The sequence below is a fragment of the Boleophthalmus pectinirostris genome, unplaced genomic scaffold (assembly GCF_026225935.1).
Source record: "Boleophthalmus pectinirostris isolate CB_2022bp ecotype Guang Dong unplaced genomic scaffold, ASM2622593v1 HiC_scaffold_16, whole genome shotgun sequence".
In the NCBI taxonomy this organism is placed as follows: domain Eukaryota; kingdom Metazoa; phylum Chordata; class Actinopteri; order Gobiiformes; family Gobiidae; genus Boleophthalmus; species Boleophthalmus pectinirostris.
Window position 1 is genome coordinate 27,738,264 of NW_026571095.1, and position 22,591 is coordinate 27,760,854.

Below are 22,591 nucleotides of genomic sequence, written 5' to 3' on the forward strand. Positions count from 1 at the left end.
GCGGCAAATCTGAACTTGGAGCCTCACAGGTAAAGAGTGTTATAGTGTTAATAGTTTAATAGTGTTATAGTGTTAATAGTTAATAGTGCGTAAATGAGCTGGTGGGTGAGATGGAGCTGCTCTGGTTGTTCTGTCGTGTGCTGTAGAAGCGGCATCTGTGTTCATGTCTCTTATTGTAGTTTTACTGACGTTGTTGGGTCTGGGTGTGAGCGGTGTGTTACGTTGTGTTACGTTGTGTTGTTGCATAAAGTTTGCTCTTGGCTGTTCATTGTGCTCTGATCGATACTGTTCAGCCAATACTAACCAAAATGTCTGTTTCTGGTATTTGTTATAATACTACAGCCTATATATATAATACATATATTATTCATAATATATATTTATAATTTTGCCCTTGGTGCCCCTCCCAAAAATTATACCATCAGCCGCCACTGTCCTGGTTTAGTCCTGGTTTAGTCCTGGTTTAGTCCTGGTTTAGTCCCGGTTTAGTCCCGGTCCCTCAAGTCTCAGGTCTCTATAGGACAGGACTGGACGGCGACTCGCGTACCACGTTCACTGCAGCCCTGGTGCTGTCCGATGCGTGGCTATTTCTAGTTCAGAGGTGTTTTTTGACGAGAGGCTGTTGTTTAATGTTTACAACCAGTGGCAGGACTTATTGTTTTTTAATAAACATCAACCTTTTATTATTGTCTTGTGTGCCTATCGTCTACCACACAGCCTCAACAACTATTGCAGCAAATAATAATAATAATAATCTTAATATAATAATGATTATAATAACAACACATATTTAGCCTAATAATGTTAAAGAAAAACGTGTTTGAAAGAAAATTGTTGTTTTTTCATTTTCTTATTTTTGGAAAACGAATGAACGAACAATACACGGATTATGAGTCCTTACACTAAGCGATCTTGCATATCTACAAACGTATTTGGCCACCTGTTTCCATGCTTCAAACTAAAATAGGTTTGAAGTATCAAGTCTTTCAAATCAAGTATCGATTATTGAAATAGCAGAATAATTGAAATGTTAGTAGCGTGACAGCTCACCCAGCAGAAATCTGAGCATGTGTGAAACGTGCAGTGAGATCGCCAACAGGATCTGGCCTGAGTTCAGATTTCAATAGAGCTCTTTTGGCAGCTGGGTCTCCCTCCGAGTGAAAACATAACAGCTCTCAATTGTTTTACAGCGGTCGGTATGAGAAAGCCACTCTCTGTTAGTTTAATATCTCATTTGAATGCAGTAAAACTTTTATATCGGGCAGAGGAGCGCTTAGAATCCGCCTATGGATGGATTTGAGCTTTTTCTCAGCGCGGGAGAGCGGCCATCTGTGCCAACGCGATGTGCAGAGTGGAGCTGAAGCCGATTTAATTAACACAGCGTCGTAAAGAGAACGAGGAGACGAGCCAGTCCCAGTCATCTGCACAAACCTCACTACAAAACTCATCTGAGACAGGGATCAGTATTTCTTTAAAAGGTCTTATATTACACAAGAATTTACTCTTGTGAGCTTTAAGTCATGTTATAATGTTTCCTCATCAAAAACAGACCTGGAGATGTGTTTTGTTTCATTCATACATGTTTGAGTAACCCTGTTTTATTAGTTTCTGCATCTCCAAAGCCCATAATGCTGTCTTCTACCTTGTGATGTCATGAAGTGGTAGTTTTCAAGTGAACAGCTACGTTTTACTTTTAGTTCAGAAGGCAATTCCAGAGCTGAAATGATCCAAATGATTCTACTGAAGGTGTATAGTGTTTAAAATTTGTTATAATATTGTTTCTTCATCACAAACAGACCTAGAGTTGTGTTTTGTTTCATTCACACATGTTTAATGCATGTTTAACACTCTGTTCCACCTTGTGATGTGATGTGGTAATACAGGAAGTGAACCAGTGTTTTTAAACTCCATACACCTTCACTAGAATCATTTAGTCAAGTCAGGTCAAGTCATTTTATTTACATAGCACATTTAAAACAACCATAACAAGTTGTGGCAAGAGTGGCTTGATACACAAAAGATAAAAGTCTAAAGTTGACATCTTCAGAGTAAAGCTCATGGGCTGTTGAACGCCATCTTGAAAAAATGGGTTTTTAGGAGGGTTTTAAAATGAGGTAAGGAGGAGCATGATCTCAGGTGAAGCTTGGGATCGCAATAGAGAAAGCTCTGCCTTCCTTGGTTTTGAGGCGGGATGTTGGAATGGACACTATGTTAAGTGTGAGAGTTTGACCTGAGAGACAGAGGGGCAGTGTGTGTGAGGTTAAAAGATCAGTGATGTACTGTGGCGAGAGTGAGTTGAGTGATTAATAATAACATTTTTAAATCAATTCTGTATTGAACAGGTAACCAGATTGGTGTAATATGGTCTTTCTTTTTCAAACTGGTGAGAAGTCTGGCAGATTTAGATCATTTCAGCCCTGGAACTGCCCATCTCTACTGAACTAAAGGTAAAAGGTAGCTGTTAACTTGAAAACTACCACTTGAGAGCATTTTGAGCTTAAGATATGCAGACAGACTAATAAAAAGATTACTCAAACACGTGTGAATGAAGCAAAACACAACTCCAGGTTTGTTTTTGATGAGCTAACAACATTCTAACATGGCTTAAAGCTCATAAGAGTCAATTTTGCGTAATACAGGACCTTTAAACCAAATCACAAATCAAAGGCAGTGCTCCTCACCTGGTCCTCGGGCTCAAACTCGGCGTTGTACTGGCCCATGTCCTCTGCAGGTCTCTTCTGGACCAGGCTGCGACACAGGAGCCAGATCCCCAAACCCGCCACAAACATGCCGATGTCGGGGATAAAGACTCGCATGCCGTTCCCCGCGTCCGCCCCGATCACACTGTACACACACAGAAGAAGAGGAGGAGTGTTAGGGATAAAGGAGCGCTGCTGAACCTTTCCTGAATAGTTTTAGAATGATCTTGAGCTGTATCAGAACAAGTATAAGAGCACACAGACTAGTATATGTCCACTAAGGAACCTACCTGGACCACTGAGGGATTACACAAATATAAAACCACATGGAAATATAAAAGTACAACGATTTAATGTTGAAAAAGACATTTTATTGTCTAAAGAAAGAGCATTTTTATTATGTTTGTAGTGTAGAATCAGTATCGAAATTGAGAAATTTTAGTACCATAACTTTTTGCTGAAGGCATTTCAGATTGTAACCAACATGAAACGCCTTAAGCAACAGTATAGAATGAAAAACAGGGAATTAAAGCTCAAACCATTATTTTTAGACCATTAAATTCAAAATGTCTATTGCAGATGACGTTTCTCTCAATCACACTTGTCGATATTATTGTAGCATTAAAGTCTTAACAGTTTAATCCTGCTTCATAAAACCGCTCTCTCAGCATTAATCTGTCTTTATGGTGTTGTGTTCTGCCCTCTAGGTTCCCGTGCGCCTTCAGGCCGGCAGAAAACCAACCAATAACCACACCGGTCGTTCCTTCCAAGCATTTATTCACTAGACGGATGAGTGTTGTTTTTTTTGTTTGTTTTTTTTTTGTTTGTTTTTTTTTTGGTTAATCTGTCTTAATATACTCTAACAACGTTTTTTTTTTTACGTAACTTAATCTAATATGAATTCAAATAATTTTTTTTAACATGTTCCCAAAGGATGATTTATAAGCTTGCAGGCTAACGCTACGCTAAAGTTTGGTACATTACATTAGCATTAGCATACGACGCTAACGTGCTAACATGCAACAAACAGCAAAAGCAAATTTAGTGACAGTCCTTGCTGAATCCTCACACAAGAAAAATGTGAAAATGTACAAACATGTATTATTAACACATGGATTTAAGTGTTCATACAGACTGCGCAGCTCAGGACACAAACAGGAAGTGAGAAACAGCCCTACTTCCGGTTACCAAAATAAAACACAAATATGTAGGATATCATCAAATACAACGAGCATAAAAGATAAATTTAAAACGTAAAACAATATCTGGATTGCTAATAAGGAGCCAGAACATGTTTTATTGCTCCTATTAAAAATATATATATTAAAAACTGTCTATTTAATTCTCATAATGATTCCAACAGTGGCTTTTAAAATTCAAAGTCTCTTTCAGTCCAATCCAACCCACTTTATTTATATAGCATATTTTATAAACAGTTTTCAAAGTACTGCACAGACAAATTGGTAAATGGTCACATTTTTCTATAGTGCTTTTCCACCTTCAAGGCACTCAAAGCGCTTTACAACAAGGAACCACTCACCCATTCACACAATAAAAGACAGTAAATCATAATTAAAAACAATAAATAAAAATGTTAAAATGCATAAAGCTAAAAATGATAAAACAATGAATACAAATAATTAAATAATTAAATAAATAAATAAATAAAAGACACAGAGGACCACACAACTCACGTGGTGTAAAAGTGTCTTCATAATTTATGCGTTATTCATCCACTTCTCTGAAATACACTCATCACCAGAGGCAGGCTGAGTGCTGCACTTTGTGTTGCATTTTTTGTATGAAAAGCGCTCTATAAATAAAGTTTGATTGATTGATTGATTGACTGAGTGTTAAAAATGTACTCAAGTAAGAGTAAAGTTACTTCAAAATAATATTACTCATTTAGAAGCACAAAGTAAGACTCAAGTAAGTGTAAAAAGGTATTGGGGAAAACTACTACAACTACTAAAACTATACTAAAAACAACAATTACTACAAGAAATTACTACAAGCTAATGTAATTTGAAGGACAAAACATTAAACAATGCACAAAATCTGTAATATCAAACAAAGTACTACCATTTAATGTTGAAAATCACAGTCTACTGTCTAAAGAAAGAGAGTTTAATTATTATTGTGTTATCAGAATCAGTATTAAGTATCAAATCTATTTCTTTTAGTACCACAACATTTAATAACTAAACCCAAAACAACATTCAACGCCTTAAGTCATAGTATATAATGGAAAAACATCGAATTAAACCTCGAACTGAACCATTATATTCAACAATTAAATTCAAAATGTCTTCTCCAGATCATGCCATTTCTCACAATCGCACTTGTCAATATTACAGTGTGGCATTAAAGTCTGAACAGTTTAATCCCGCCTCATAAAAGCACTCTTTAAACAGCATTTAATCTCTCTTTATGGTGTTTTGTGCATGACGCTTGTAAACAGGCCCATTCACATGAAGCGGTGGGAATCCTGCTCCTTCCTCTGTTCTTTTCACTGTGCACAGTTTTATACAGAGTTCCACCCTGTAATGAAACAACCAGGTTTTCAAATGTAGGGCCATTAAGCGCTGAGTCAAATTCCATTCAAACTAACACAGACTGACGAACAAGGGGAGAGAGAATAATTGAGTAAAAAAAAAAAGGCTGTGGAGTTTCGAAGTACTGCAGAACTAGAAGTACATGTAAATGTTGTTTCCTCATCAATTCATACCTTGACTTGTGGAGTCGAACGCTGTGGGTGACGTCAAATTCGCTTAGTCCACTTATTCATAGTCTATAGTGGCAAGACAAGAAATGCTCCACTTCACTGGAATGATTTATATAATTTCAGAACCGGAATTGTCAATCTCTAAAGAAAAGTAGCTGTTAATTTGAAGAACAGAGCATTTTGAGCATTGGACATGTAGAAAGACTAATAATTAAGGGTTCAAACATAAGTGAATGAAATAAAACACAATGTTGAGTATGTTTTGATGAGGTATCAACATTATAACATGGCTTAGAGTTCATATTGGACCTTTAAACACAAGATATAAGTAGGAGAAATTGCATTAAACGTGCACTTTGTAACTTTTCTGGTGGAGGATCAGCAACTTGCTCATCTCCATGGAAAACGCCAGCAGGCTATGCTACAGGTCAGACCCGTGGAGAGGCGAGAGAATGGAAGAATGTATGTTTTAAATATTTTGGAGTTTTAAAATATATGTCACATGTCATCACATATCATATCATTAATGGCACTGTTTCCTTATGACCTCTTGTATATAACTGTATTTATATTATGATATTTGTTGTTTACTTACTGTACATACATTTATATAATCTATGTCTTACTGATACCAATCTAATTTTTTTACTCTGTGTTATTGTAATATGTGTGAGCTACTCTTTCCAAGTTATTTCCCTAATTTCTATAAATGTCCCCTAATTTCAGTAAAGTCTTTCTAAGTCTAAGTTTAAGTCTAAGTCATTGAACACCTGAGCAACGTCCATCAGGCTACAGGACATCTCTCTCTCATGTAAAATACATCTGTGACATGTTAGTGCCATATGAACCATCTCACACTTTGAGGACCTCAGGGACCGACCTCCTGCTGGTGCCCACAGTCAGGACATGGAAAATCAGCACTTCAGTTTTAGTTTAGTTTCAGCTAAAACCTGGAACAGTTTTCCTGAACGTGAAACAGGCCTCTATTTTGACTCTGTTTAAATCCAAGCTCAAAACGGTTCTGTTTAGCTGCATATGAGAGGTTCTGCTGTAATGTAATGTCTCTGAGGATTTTACCAAGTCTCGCTAAAATTCCAAAATCCTGACAGACCAGACGGTGGATGTCACTGACAACATGTTACACACTTTACTTTTATGAGGGGAGGTTTCGGAGGCACGTCTTTGTGTGTTGGTGCCATAGACCATATAAAAAAGTGGACTAAGGGACGTGGCATCACCCATAGTGCTCAGCTCCAGTCAAATGAAGCTTGTCGAGGCTCGCCGTTTATAGGAGTGAATCTGGATTCTGATCACGAGTATCATAGAAACTAAAGAGTCAACACGATTTGAAGCAACCTCAGGGAAAGAAGACACCGGAATTGTCTGTTATTAATGTTCATATGTTGATTTAAGGACAAAATAAAAACACTAGGATCACGTTGAGAGGGTTAATACAAACATTTTAAGACCAAAATGCAGTGCGGCAGTTACAGAAAGGGTGGTGACAGTTTTTCAATAGAAATCTCCCAGAACTGGTTTAGCAGGCATGTCCATTTACAGTTAGAGCCATTTTAAACCAGAAAGAATTGACAAAAATTGGAAACTAATTTTAAAAAGTAATCGCAGAATGACGCTGATATGGCTGACAAGTTTTTGGCCACTGCTGCTTTCACGAGCGGGAAAAGTGTAGTAAACGGTAGACTTCAAACCCCTCAGCATGATGCATTCACTGCCCTGGGGAAACCTTTTACGAGGTGTCATGATTGCACGTACCATTAAACCAATAAAATGTGTCCTTCAAATGCCTCACAGCTTTTCAAAGTCACTTAAATATCGCTAAATCAACTTCTATTTCTGTTTACTCTGCATCCTCTCTCCCGGCCACTCAAGTGTTTCATTATTTTGTGGAATTAAATTGGTTGGAATAAAAGCGGGGTAATTTTGAGTTCAAAGTTGATGGGTTTTTTTGTTTGTAAACAGCAGACCACAGACACGCCCACATTTTGGGAATTTCCACATGAGCTGTCTACAAAAGAGCCTGACTCAACCGTTATATTTAAATCGGACTTATTACGCAAAACGGACTTTTCAGAGCCACATTATAGTTGTTTCCGTCTCATTTACCCTCTCAAAGTTGTATTTAGAGTGATTTAATTAAGTTAAGAGTAATCTTCACTCTCGTCATTGCTCCGATCAGCTCATGTTTTCGTACTTACTTGACGTATTTGCTTATTTTCTGTGATACACGTAGGATTCAGCAGTGTCACGTTGTCATTTTGGTACAAGTGGAAAAAAAAAATCTGCTGAGGTGCTGACTAGAGATGCACCGATCCGATTCTGGTATCTGGTCTCCAAATATCAGCTCATATTCTGATTGGGCTTTCACTACCAGTCAAAAGTTTTAGAACACACTAATTTTCCCAGTTATTTATTGCAATTCAAGTCTAATGAAGAGCTTGAAATGGTACAAAGGTAAGAATTGAATAGACAGAGGTTAAAAAAAAAAGTTAAAAGATACAAAACACAAGTCCAAGCTCTGCCAAAACTACCTCAGGAAAAAAGAACAAGATGGTAAACTTGGAAAACATGGAGTGTCCAGCACAGTTTCCAGACAGATGGGGTCAACTTCTAGGTACAATTGTGTGAAAATCAAAAAGAAAACCCTTCCAGATTTTTTATATGTTGTAATAGACATATAGGGCTACATTTTTCATTTTTTCTATTGGCGTCATTGAGGTCGAGCATGTCCCTTATAGTCAACTTCATGGTCAAAATATAGGTCAAAAGGTAATTCATCTCAAAAGTACTCAAATGCAAAAATAAATGCCAGATTCCTTATGATTTCCCCTTTCCAGATATAACTTGGTTTTAGATATTGGACCAGTAGTTGCTGAGTAAATACAAAATTCGGCGACCATGCAAAAAGTGAAAAAATGAAATTGCGACGTCTCGGAAAAGGTTGGCCTGATCAAACTAAAATTTGAAATGTTGGCTTTCTTGGCTATGATTTAACCATATACCAATTTTCTTTGTAATTGGATAATGTGAGGGTTCAATTTGCAGTGTTGGGAAGGTTACTTTTAAAATGTATTCCCCTACAGATTACAGATTACATACACCAAAATGTAGTTTGTAACGTAATCCATTAAATTACTTAAAGTGAGTAACGTAATCTGAATACTTTGGATTACTTGATTTGCTGTAGAGAAGCAAAGACCAGGATATCGTAACTTAAGATGTTTTGTCTGCTAAAAGAAAATGAAAAGACCAGACTTTACTGAACCAAATCAAAAATATTATTGATAGAAGAGGAGGAGACACGTCCACGCAGCATGGTTTAGTCCTGGTTTAGTCCTGGTTTAGATCTGGTTTAGACCTGGTTTTAGTCCTGGTTTAGTCCTGGTATAGATCTAGTTTAGATCTACTTTAGACCTGGTTTTAGTCCTGGTTTAGTCCTGGTTTAGATCTAGTTTAGATTGATTATTTATTTATTTCGGTCACAGGTATATTTTGACATTAATTCAAAGTCATATTTAACATACACAGACCAAAAAGGTGTAGGCTGAAGTTTAAGATTACTAGTTTAGAACCTTTTTGCGTTTAGAACATGGTTTATAGATTTACATAGCAGGGAATGAGATGAAATTACCAAAAAAAAAACAAAAAAAACCCTTTTATTTCAACAAAGTAACTGTAATCCAATTACCACTCATTGAAAAAGTAACTGTAACTGAATACAGTTACTCATAATTTGTACTCTGATTACGTAACTCCGGTACATGTAATCCGTTACTCCCCAACACTGCCAATTTGCATTTTTTGGGAGGGGTGAATTGAACTGGAACTGGACCCAAGAGTGAAAGCCAAGCAACCTACAAGTGCCACACATTTATAGGAACTTCTGCAACAGACTTGGGAAGAACTTTCTGAAGAATATTTGATTTCTATTGTAAAAAAAAAAAACGCCACGGGCCATGAGTGTGTTCAGCTCTTTTATCTGCCAGAGGTGGACACTTTCATGAATCAAAAGTTCAGAGTACATTTTGGTCAACAGTAAAAAAATGGAAATAGTGTGGTGTTCTAAAACTTTTGACCGATAGTGTATAAATCTACGTAATGAGTCTTGTAATGTTTGAATTTTTTATTTACAAATGTTCTGTTACTTGACAGATAAATAACAGTTATACAACATTTGGGTCAGTTTTGTCTAACACAGACCCGGGCATTGTACAGCTCCCTGACCACAAGCGGCCCTTTGGTTGACTCTGACCGGCCCCTTTAAGCTAATTTGGAATTACAAAATAAACATATTAAACATAACACATTTTTTATAAGGCAACTTCACTTTTTCATTGCTTAGTCATAACATTAACTCTTACCAGCTCGTAAAAAAACAGTGCTATTTACTGCTTTTTATAAAGAAATACAATTAATTTTATGCAGAATTGTGTTAAGCATTTTGGCCCAGCCCGTGTGGCCCCACGGAAAAAATAAATGCCCACCCCTGGTCTAATAAGTGTGTGTGTGTGAAGAAAATAAATGCTGTTTTCAGCCCCTGCTCTGGTATCGGTTGATATCGTAATCGGCAGATACTTTGAGCTATAGTACTGAAATCTGTGGAATTTTAAAGGCTGGACTGGGTGCATCGTGAGTGCTGACAGCTGCACGATTCTTTGTTCTTATGACTGGAGACCACTGTTTGCAAAAAGATACATAAATATTCTATTTAAAGACCCTCTATTAAGCAAAATTGATGGTTGTGCAATAGACAGACAGACAGATAGATAAATAAATAAAAACAACACAGACAGCAGGGGAAGCGACGCAGACAATAAAGGCTGTGATTGGTCCTCTGTAACACTGCTCTGCATACCTTTCCTGAACTCTGCTTTCCTTTCTTTCAATATACATTGAGTAATAATGTGTTTAATGCAGCTTTGTGCACATTTGTTTACAGAAACGAAACTTAAAACCACATGGCTAATTTGCATAAACTAAGCGCTCAAAGAAGAGCTTCTCCCTTGTGCCCTGATGCGGTTCAGCTTCTGTTGGACTTAAAAAGGACACGACTCAGTGAAATATATGTGTTCTTTCTGTGACAGAGGGGTGTTCTGCTCATGGTGAGTCTGTTTTGTGCTTTTATCGTATGGAGATTGTTCGTGTTAAACTTTTCAGAGATTATAAGTCTGCAGGTCACACACATAGACCATATATATGAATGGACATATATCCAGCCCCCTAGTGTTTTGGCGGTGAATTACTTCACGGCGAATAGACCTCGACTCAGATCCATAAATCAAAAATGACAACAAGATGACAGCGGCAGCACACGTTGAGTCGAAGCAGAACTATGCTTCACACTTGAAGTAATCCTTGAATTACTCTGTTCCACCTTGTGATGCCATGAAGTCATAGTTTTCAAGTTAACAACGACCATTTACCTTTAGTTCAGTAGAGACTGGGAATTCCAGAGCTGAAATCATCCAAATGATTCTAGTGAAGGTGTGTGGAGTTTAAAAACACAGTAGAGCACCTTCCTGTATTACCACATGACATCACAGGGTGGAGCTTTCCATTTGAGAGAAAAACTCAGCCTAAATATGGAGGGTTTGTGAGTTAAACATGTGTGAATGAAACAAAACACAACTCCAGGTATATTTTTGATGAGCAAACAACATTACAACAGAGATCAGAAAACAGTGTAATATGGGCCCTGTAATATGGGTGCAGTACTTTTACTACATGTACTTCATTACCTTCCACTGTCCGTGATATGATGTAAATCGTGGTGAGACGGGTTTCCCCTGCCACCTACAAACCAGTGTCTCCCAAACAAAAGCAGGAATCTCTTTAAAACTTCAATGGGAGTTTCCTGATCTAATAAAAAGTGCTGAGATAAAGCGGGCATGTCTTGATTACAGCTTTGTGCATGTTATAAACCACCACCTTTCAATAAAAGTCCAAATAAAAATCATTTCAAACAGTGAAAGGTTGCGAAACTGCAGACCTCAGATTATGTACACAAGGAAACGACACTAGCTCCATCAAAACACCAATATTAATCTGTTATGCTGGTGAAAGAACATCGTAAAATAGCTGAAGAAATTCTCAACAATTTTACAAATTTTACACTACCAGTCAAAAGTTTGGACTCAGCCCCTCATTCAGTGTTTTGTTTCTATATGTTTACTATTTTCTACATTTGATATACACACAGAAGTTATATGAAATTATGTAGAAAAGAAAAAAAAGTTAAATTACTCTTGGTGCTGTAAATATATATGTTGTTAAGTGCTTTCTATATACATACAGAACTCAGATTTAGACTTTATTGATCCACAAGGGAAATTATTTGGACACAGTAGCTCACACATCACAATACAATATAATAACAAAGCGCAAAAAATATAAATGGTAATAATAAATTCTAAATAAATAGCATAAAAGATAGCAAGAGACTGGGGTCAAATAAGTATAAAAGTGTGTATGTACATGTCAAAATAAAATAGAAAATAACAAAATATCTCAGACTGTACTGTTGACCAAAACATATCGTGATCGTTTATATTAAAATGATCATCATTATTATTACTATCTGCACTACTAATCTGCATAAATAAATTCAACTTTACGACATATAAACCGTAACGACTCTAGAGCCACATCAATCCGTTTCAGATTATAATGTGTTTAATTCAGTTTTGCGCAACTCTCACAGAAACGAAACTTAAAACCGCATCGCTAATTTGCATAAACTCAGCGAAGATAAAAATACAGCTCTTGTGTCGCTGATGTGGTCAATTTCTGTCGGATTAAAAGACATGATTCAGCTGAATACAGGTTAGTGTGACCAGATTTGCGTTTGTCAAAACCAGGACACCGTACGGGGGGAGGGAGGTGGGGACTCGTCATCGACATTGCGCGACTCTCACCTGGTAAAGGTTTTTCGCACTGGACACCGAAACATATGTTCCTGCTTTATACACTGTGCACATGGACTCACACTTGTCCCGAACGCAACGGAAAGTGTGGAATTTCTTGTACAAATCATCGTTAAATACACATTTGTGCTTCGGCACGCTGCAGACTGACCGACTGTTTGTGTCTCGCTCCTTCTGAGTGCAGAGAGACACATGTACGGACCCCTGTTTGGTGACGCTACGCACAGCAACCTACATTCAGTTTGTCGATTAAAATGAACGTAATCGATGAAATTCTTAATGATCAATTATCGATTAATCGATTAATCATGCCTATCCCTAACCCAAACCAACTCATTATAGACTTAAGCCGGGCATACACTGTGCGATTTTTGACAGTTTTTGAGCCGATTTTTCACTCATGCGACTATTTTTGTTTTGGCTTCATCGTGTGTCATGCTTCGTGTAGTAACAAGGGGTAAAGAGAACTGATTAATACCTCACGACCAGCTCCCGATCGGCATTCGCAAGTCGCAAGAATATCATACTTGTTTGAAATCCAGTCCTCTGTCGTGACGGTTTCGCTCTGTTGAAGTCGTTCTTTTATCTTTTTTTTAACCTTTGGCTGTTCAGTTCTTACCTTTGTACCATTTCAAGCTCTTCATCGGACTTGTACGACTTGAATTGCAATAAATAACTGGAAAAATTACGGTGTTCTAAAACTTTTGACCGGTAGTGTAAAAAAAATATATATATTTTTGGTCACATTTTTATCTAATGTTTGTCCAACTTCACCACACTAAAAAGAGATTTACGTGAAGGAACCACTCACATATTCACACATTCACACAAACATTCATACACCAGAGTTCAAAGACACTAGGTGGGTCAACTGTCTTGCCCAAGGACACAAAAACAGCATTCATTTGTGAGGAGCTGGAATCACATCGCCAACCTGTGAGTCGGTGGATCTGGCCGCTCAACCAATAATGTTTTCTAAATGATCTAAGTTACAATGTTGTTTCCTCCTCAAAAACAGACCTGGAGTTGTGTTTTGTTTCATTCACACATGTTTAACTCACAAACCCTGTATATTTACGACTGAGCTCTTCTCTAGCTGTAGCTGTTGACTTGAAAACTACCACTTCGTGACATCACAAGGTGGAACGGAGCATTTTGAGCTCTGAAGATGTACACACACTGAAAAACTTTGATTACTCAAACATGTGTGAACCAAAACAAAACACAACTCCAGATAGGTTTTTGAGGAGGTAACAACATTATAACATGTTTTAAAGCTCACAAGAGTCAATTCTGTGAAATATAAGACCTTTAAAACAATTAAATAATAATAAAACTACTATTATTGAAATAGAAAGTGTGAAAAGCCTTTCCCTTAGTATTGACATTTAGTTTGAAATGTCAGTATTTTGGTTGGTTTCCTGTTTATATGTGCCAATCTGAAGACTCTGGAGCAATTGTTAATCGCTATGGCAACCGCCCTCATTTTTCATCACCCACACACACAAAGCATCAAATTGAATAAATATTTGTGGTTTTTGAAATAACATTTTGAACTGCCTGGTATTAGTCACAGTAACAACAACAGCTGTGCACTGAGATTTCAACTGTAGACGCCCGAGACTGGAGTCAAACATCCGGCGTCCATGTTTGTAGCTGTACAAATAACTGTAAATAACGTATGGACAGTGAACGCATCGTAACGAAAACAAAAGGTGAAAGCCAAAGGGATAAAATGTTTACTGCTGGACTTCCGCCACTTACAGTTCTATACGAGGAGCAGCCTGAGTACTGGAAAATGTACAGGGCCCACAGCGGGCATTCCCGTAGGCACCAGACCACAGCTAATATGATCATACACAGAGAGAGGGAGAGAGAGAATAGAGGGAGAGGAGAGGGCACAGGAGAGAGGGAAGAGAGAGGAGAAGAGAGGACTGCACAGGAGAGAGAGGGAGGAGGACAGAGGAGTGTGAGAAATGGAAGACGAGGGGAGAGGAAAGACAGAGAGCGAGAGAAGAGGGTGACAAAGAAGAGAGAGAGAGGATAGGATAGAGAGAGGAAGAAGAGGGGAGAGAAGGAAGGAGAGTAGAGTCAAATAGAGCGATGGTGTGTCCAGTGTAGTATTATCAGTGGTAACAGAGCTGGTCAGATTCCACTATGAGCAGATACACACAAGCCCAAAACTCACCATGTGCACAAATGACACACTTTTCACCTATCATGTCTTTACCTGTCAATGTCTCAATTTAAAAAAAATATAATTATGATATATATATATTTTTTTAAACTGTGATTTATGATGAATCCTGCAGTTCAAATCCACACATTTCTGTTTCCTCTTATAACAGTGTAAAGTGCTTTTCTTTAAATAGAACTGAAATTAAATTTATGGCTGACATAATGTGTGTGGTCAGTTGTGCAGCTTAAGTCACCTTGGCACAATAGTTTTCCTCTTACAGCAGAACAAAAAGAGGAGAAAAGAAGTTTAGTCTTCTAACTATAAAATATACTCCTCTGACAGCCCGGCCATCCCAGTTTATCAAAGCCTGACCTCAGATCTCAGAAGATCAGCAGTGCAGGGCCTGGGTACTTGGACGGGAGTTACTTGTGGCAGGTGCCAAAGTGAGGCAGCAGCGGCAAACACTGTTGTTGTGTCCTTACGGAAGACACTTCACCCACATAGTCCAATGAGGTTCTTCAGATATTTTATGTTATTAGCTTCTTTTTTTTTAGACCAAGTGTTTTTTGTTTCATACCTGACTGCTCACTAGTGCTCTTCCTCAGAGTGGTCACGTGATGTTGCTCTGACATGTCCGGTCAGCTGATTTACACATATAGATATTATATATTTATGTCATCCTGCCTCCATCGGTAGGACAGCGCCAAAACCTAAATAAATCAGCTGACCAGACATGCCACAGCAACATCACGTGACCACTCTGAGGAAGAGCACAGGGAACAGTCAAAATTGTCAGGTATGAAAACAAACTCTTGGTCTGAAAAAAGATCCTAATAACATAAAAATAACAAAATTGGAGCGCTACACTGGATCAAAAAACTTACGCATACAGGTGCTCATCAAACCGGAGGACTTAAATTCTCATAAAGCAGGAAAAAGGATAGGCCCTAAACGCCCTGATGAAGACTAAGTAGTCGAAACAAGTTGGCGTGACTATTAATAAATTCACTGCAAATTAGAGTGCCTCTGCCATCCTTTTTCCTGCTTTACGAGAACCTAACAACATACTTAACCCACATTGCCTAGAATAAAAATGGTGTGTGAGGTGAGCTGGTGGTGGTCACAGGGTGTCAGTCTGTCTCAGGGCAGCTGTGACTACTGTAGTTGCTTATCACCATCAGACACATGCTCTGCGTTCACCTTTGACAAAGCGATAAATATGGATCCAGATCACACACACATAAGCACAAACACACAAGGGAGCACATACACGAGGTATATACTAGTACACATGTTTATGAGCCTCACCTTTCACACACACATTGACACGCATGAGGTATATACTAGTACATGTGTATGAGCCCTACTTTTCACACACACATAAACACACACACATGAGGTATATACTAGTACAAATGTATATGAGCTTTACCTCTCAAAGCCGATCTGTCTGATGGACTTTTCCCACGAGGAGCCTGCAACACAAACACACACATAAACACACACGTTCAGACATTTAACAAGCCAAATGTACAGCGTTTATGAAATCTGACCAATCAAAAACACAACTACAGGTGCCCCGACTGGACATTTCCACTGCAGTGAAATATTTATCGAGCCTATAAAAATATAAAATCCAGTTTATTGCAATCATTATTATGATCACTGACAGCGTGAGAAAGTTAGGTTTTATGTCAGCAAAGACCACACATGGGATTTTGAGAGCACCCCAGTGAAAAAGTAAAAAGAAAAGCAAATATTCTTGGATTTTAATGATTTAAGTTTAAAGAGTTTAGTTTAGTTACATTTCTATGGGGTATTAACTGTTTACACATGCAATGTATTAAGAAGTTTAACAACTTTCACTTTTGTTTTTGACACTGAGTTTCCTCTCCTTTTGCTCTCCACACTCAGTCACTCCCCCTTCAGAGTACTATTACAACACAATCGGTATTTCACTAATGAAACTTGCACATCGCATCAGGTTTGTGAAGTTGTAGCGTGTTGTTTTGTGTCATGTTTTTGTATATTTATGGAGAATTGCCATGTGGGTAAGGGTGACGTAGTCTTGTGGGCAGAGCATTGGACAAAATCTTACTGCTCACCATACGAAGGGTTCGACTAGGGCCTGGGAGAGATCACTAAATTATTCAAACATGCATGGATGACATCTGTTTTTGATGAAAGAACAACATTACAACATGGTAGAAAGCATCAGAAAGTCAATTTTGCTGAATATCTCCTTTTTAAAAATGCACCACTTTTCTTTTTCTAGTGCAACGGAGATATTACTGCTTTGCCTGCAATGTTCCACGGTATAGCATTAACTTATCTTATTGCATCATGAGTGTAGGTTACATTTAAAGAATACTTTGAAAAACATACATTTCTACTCAGAGTGCACTGACATGGCATAGGTGATCCCCCACTTTTCTACAAAGAGATACACAAGTTTACAGTCCAATATTACACAAAAAATTAACTCTTGTGAGCTTTAAGTCATGTTATAATCTTGTTACCTCATCAAAAACAAACCTGGAGTTGTGTTTTGTTTTCATTCACACGTGTTTGAGTAATCCTTTAATTATTATTCTGTCTACATCTCCAAAGCTCCATAAGCTCTGTTCCACCTTGTGATGTCATGAAGCAGTGGTTTTCATGTTAACAGCTCTTTTTACCTTTAGTTTAGTAGAGATTGACAATTCCAAGGTGAAATTATCCAAATGATTCTATTGAGTAGAGCTGCTCGTTTATGGAAAAAATCATTAACACGATAATTTTGGTCAATATTGAAATCACGATTATTCAGACGATTATTTTATTTGTTACACGATGCATTTATTCAGCATTTCTCTCTCTCAACCCCCCCCCAAAAAACACACTTTGTTATTGATAATTTATGCAAAACTTTCAAACTGAAAATTAATATAGGCTACAACTATGTATCTTAGAGCAGTTTTGCGATGTATGAGACATAAAATGAATAAAATATACTTTCAACATGAAATAAGGCACAGAAAAACATAAATGTATCCAAAATAAACTGTATATCCAGCTGTTCTACAATCTCTATATTTAAAAATTAAATAAATATACTTATTTATATAAAAAATATCCCAAAATAAACTTTGTTAGTCTTTATTGTTTCAACTCGATTAAATGAGTTTGGAGATCGTTTGACACACAAATCAAAATTCAATTAATTGCGCAGCCTTACTACTGAAGATGTATGGAGTTTAAAAACACAGTGGAGCACTTTCTGTATTACCACATGACATCACAAGGTGGAACAGAGTGTTTTCAGTTTGAGAGAAGAACTCGGCCTAAATATACAAGGTCTGTGTGTGTAAATAAATGTGTAAATAAAACAAAACACAACTCCAGGTCTGTTTGTGCTGAGGAAACAACATTATAACAGATCAGAAAATAGCATAATATGAGCTCTTTAATGCCACACTGCGAAACATTCCCATCAGTTACTTTAATTAATCTATCTCTACCTAATTCCTTTGATCGATAGTAGATTCTATTGTACCCGAAGACAATGTATTCGCCATTGACTTGACCTTATAGAAATCTATATCAGATACCGCGCAGACAGACGGCCATTTCCTTGAATAGAAACACAATGAGGATGACAGTGCGAGTGTATATATGTGTGTATGAGACTGACTGGTGGGTGTACTGTAGTTTCCAGGTATTCAACTCCGCAGAGACAGATATAGTGCTTTTGTTTCATAGACAAACACAAATCTTTCATTCAAACATACATATATACTAGTGCCATTGTTGTATCGACTTTTTTAATAGTCCATGTTAAGCTATTTCTGATCTGTTATAATGTTTCCTCAACACAAACACATCTGGAGTTGTGTTTTGTTTCATTCACACATGTTTAACACACAAATCCTGCATATTTAGGCTGAGTTCTTCTGGAAAATATTCTATTCCACCTTGTGATGTCATGTGGCAATACAGGAAGTGCTCCGATGTGTTTTTTTACTCCATACACCTTCATTAGAATCATTTGGATGATTTCAGCACTGGAATTGCCAATCTTTACTGAATAAAAGGTAAAAGGTCAGTGTTAACTTGAAAACTACCGCTTCATGACATCACAAGGCTGATCATTTTAAGCTTTGGAGATGCACACAGACTAGATCATAAAGGGTTACGCAAACAAACACAACTCCAGGTATGTTTTTGAGGAGGTAACAACACTATAACAAGGCTTAAAGCTCACAGGAGTCGATTTCGTGTAATATCGGACCTTTAAACTCTTAATTTAAGCACCAGGAAACTAAACACTAAAAGGATTCATATTAACCAATGACTTAAAAACAATAACTCCACATATATGATTGTTCTGGAAAACATACAAGTCTTGAATAATTTATGAAAATTGTTTTTCAAAAAAAAGCCCCTTTAATGAGGTTTTCACTTAGGTCAACATGTCCAAAACGTCCCAAACAGTTACTTTAAGACAGTCCTTATCAAATAGTAGAGCGATACCCAACTATCAACACAGAACAGGAGATATGAAGTGCAGTGAACAAACTGTATATAAAGCGTATGCAGCGCTCAGCTTCACTGTGACGGTGTGTACGGTGGGAAACGAGGAAAGACCGCTGTGTTTACTGTGTCTAGAAATGTTGGCAGCAAACAGCATGAAGCAAAATAAATTACCACGTCATTTAAAGACATTACACCCTAATCACTGATAAGACGCTTGAGTTTTTTCAGCAAAAACGTGCCGAACATTGCCAACAATCATCTGACTTTATGAATGCTACTTTAGTAAACCAGCGAGTTCTGTTAGCATCATATAAGGTGGCGAACCAAGCAGGAGAGGAGCTGATACTGCTGCAGTATTAGACATGGTTTCTGTCACATTGGATGACACAAATGCCCTGAACTATAACACGGACATCATCAAATATGAGGACTTACAGTATATGCAAGTAAAATTTATTTAAAAAATTGGTTACAAGTTACAGACTGGAGCTATGGTTGAAATTCTAGTGAAGGTGAATTGAGTTTAAAAACACAGTAGAGCACTTCCTATATTACCACTGACATCACAAGGTGGAACAGTGTTTTCCATTTGAGAGAAAAACTCAGCTTAAATACGCAAAAGTTCTGTGATAAACATGTGAATGAAACAAAACACAACTCCTGGTCTGTTTGTGACGAGGAAACAACATTAAAACATAGATCAGAAAATAGTGTAATATGGGAACTTTAACACAAAAAACACTGTTGTTAAAATGTATTTGTTTCTTAAAAAAAGAGTAATACAGCATGTGCAAAATATGTATCGTCATATCGTGATAATATCGTATCGTAGACCCTGTGATTCTCAGCTCTACTGCAGACCCACGGCGAGATTGGCTGCAGCATTAGATCTGACCAAATTCAGACTATTATTATTATTATTACTATTATTTTTTTAGATTCTGAAAGGATTTTTAGTGAGTTTGACAGCAGACTCTCACTGCCCAGACTCCAACAATAGCAACATCTGTGTGAGCAACGTTAGAACGCCGAGAAACACTAATAAAATGGTTCTTTGAAAAGCTAACGTTTTCAGGGCCTTGGGAAGTTTGTGAATCCAGTGAACCGAGTCACCGTGTTCTTATTAAAAAGGGAGTGTTTCGACTCACCGCACAATGGTTTACTCCTACTGAGACATTCCTCAACTTTGACCTTTTCACAGAACTTTATGTGAGATTTGACATTTTTAAAGAATATATGCGACGACTGCAACACAAAGTCAAAGTTTAGTGGATAATGAACATTTAAAAGGTGCATTGTAAGGTGCTTTTCTCCGTGGAGATGTTATTGCTTTGTCTGGAATGTTTCACAGTATGGTATTAAACCTTTCTATCACCACAGAGATCAAACCAGACTAAGTTACAGGTCAGATCTGTGGAGAGGCGACCCCGCTCACACTCAGAATGCCTGTTTTTCTAGGTAATTTTGAGCTATAACACCACCTGTATTTGAGTAAAAGTAAGGTACAGCTGTTTAATGTCACACTGTGGAACATTTAAGGCAGAGCAATGACATCTCCATAGAAACAAGAAGCCATAAAGTTTCACAGTGCAATTTCAAAGGAGCCAAACATTGTGCTTTGAAATACTTTCTTATGAATATATCTTTTGTTTCCTTAAGTGGAACTAAACACTAAATCAGCTTTTTTTCCCTACTATATACTGTTATCTACTGTTCCTATTCCTTTTTTTTTTTTCTTGGCAATTAGGGCAATCTCAAGTACTACGTGACATCACACAGGACTGCCCTGATTACAGCCAGGAGTTTCTGATTCAAACACCAGGCTGTGTGGAAACTTGTTTGACCAATCACACTGTTCCTTATACCTCCAGACCCTGCCCCTCCTACCCCTTCACTTTAGTCTCACTTTAAACTAAAAAGTGATATATAATGTATAAAATTATGACGATAGACTATGGAATATGACTTATCTATTCATGTTTATTGTTCTGTAAAGCACTTTGTGATTTTTTTAAATCTGTGAAGACTGACTTACTTACTATTCCTCGCTATTGTGTAAAAAGTCTTAAAGGCCCTATTTATGCAATTTTCTGATTTGTGTTATAATGTTGTTTCCTCATCACAAACAGACCTGGAGTTGTTTTGTTTCAGTCACACATGTTTAACACACGAACACACGAAGCCTGAGTTCTTCTCTCAAATGGAAAACTCTCTCTCTCCCACTGTGATATGGAAAGATTTCTCTCAATCTGTCTTTGTGTAAATGAATATGATTTCTGCTTGAGACCCAGACCAGTCATGAACATGTGTAACGGCTCAGTAGACACAACTGTGTATTGTCTTAGTTGTCATCAGATGTATGTTAAGTTGATTACTCTGCTTTGATATGTATGTAACTTGTATTTCTGTATAAATACTCTGAACTCAGATGGTCTGGGAGGCAGACACTCGGTGGAGATACTCGGAGGGGATGCTCGGTGGAGATGCTTTGGGGGCAGAGACTTAGAGCTGGGATGCTTACAGGGGTCTAACGTGGGAGGGACATGCTGCTGGAGGAGAGGCTGTTGGTCTCAGGGCAGGGCAGGCCTAGGACTGGTCTATATCTGCTGTAACAAAAAGAATAAACTTCTGTCTCTATTCCAAAGACTCACCAGGCTTCACCAATGGATTACTTCAGTGTGTTTTAAATTCCATACGCCTTCATTAGAATCATATGGATAATTTCAGCTCTGGAACTGTCAATGTGTAATGAATGAAAAAGTAAAACGTAGCTATTAACTTGAAAACTACTGCTTCATGACATAACAAGGTGGAGCAGCGCATTTTGAGCTTTGGATGTAGACAGACTAATAACAAAAAGTTACTCAAACATGTGTGAATGAAACAAAACACAGGTCCAGGTTTGTTTTTGACAAGATAACAACATTCTAACACAGCTAAATCTTCACAAGAGTCAGTTTTGCGTAATATAGGACCTTTAGGAAAAATCTTCTTTTGTGTTTACTAATCTTTGTGAGGGAGTTTTGACCTCCTCTGCCCTCTGACTCAGGAAAAAAGAATGACACAGAAGTGACCAGTGTCTGACCAGCAGCTGTGGGCTCACTGTCTGTAACCAGCCGTCTCATGGTGCCTGAAGATTCCAGAAACAGATAATATTTCAGTATGTTAACTATGTCGGTATGTTAACTATTTTTAGAAAAACAAAGTGGCCTCTGCAATTTCCAGTAGTTGGTGACATCACACAAGACTGCCCTGATTACAGCCAGGTGTTTCTGATTATAAACACATTTGACTCGTGGATCGACCAATCACACTGTTTCTTATACCTGCAGACTCCACCCTCCACCTTTGTTTGGAATGTGGTTGTGGGCGGAGTTTAAGGTGTTTAGTCCCACTTTAAAGTCTCTGTATTTGAGCTTTAAAGGGCCTATTTACTCTATTTTCTGATCTGATATTATTATAATGTTGTTTGCTCATCACAAACAGACCTGGAGTTGTGTTTTGTTTCATTCATACATGTTTAACACACAAG

General features: G+C 37.6%; 1 protein-coding gene across 1 annotated transcript in view; it reads right to left on the reverse strand.

The window, feature by feature from the left end:
- Positions 1–22,591, reverse strand: part of LOC110174909 (piezo-type mechanosensitive ion channel component 2) — a 238,212-nt gene that overhangs the window by 133,824 nt on the left and 81,797 nt on the right. Inside the window, 2 exon segments of the mRNA XM_055152112.1 lie at positions 2,682–2,844; positions 15,977–16,019. Of these exon segments, the coding sequence (XP_055008087.1) occupies positions 2,682–2,844; positions 15,977–16,019 (206 nt within the window).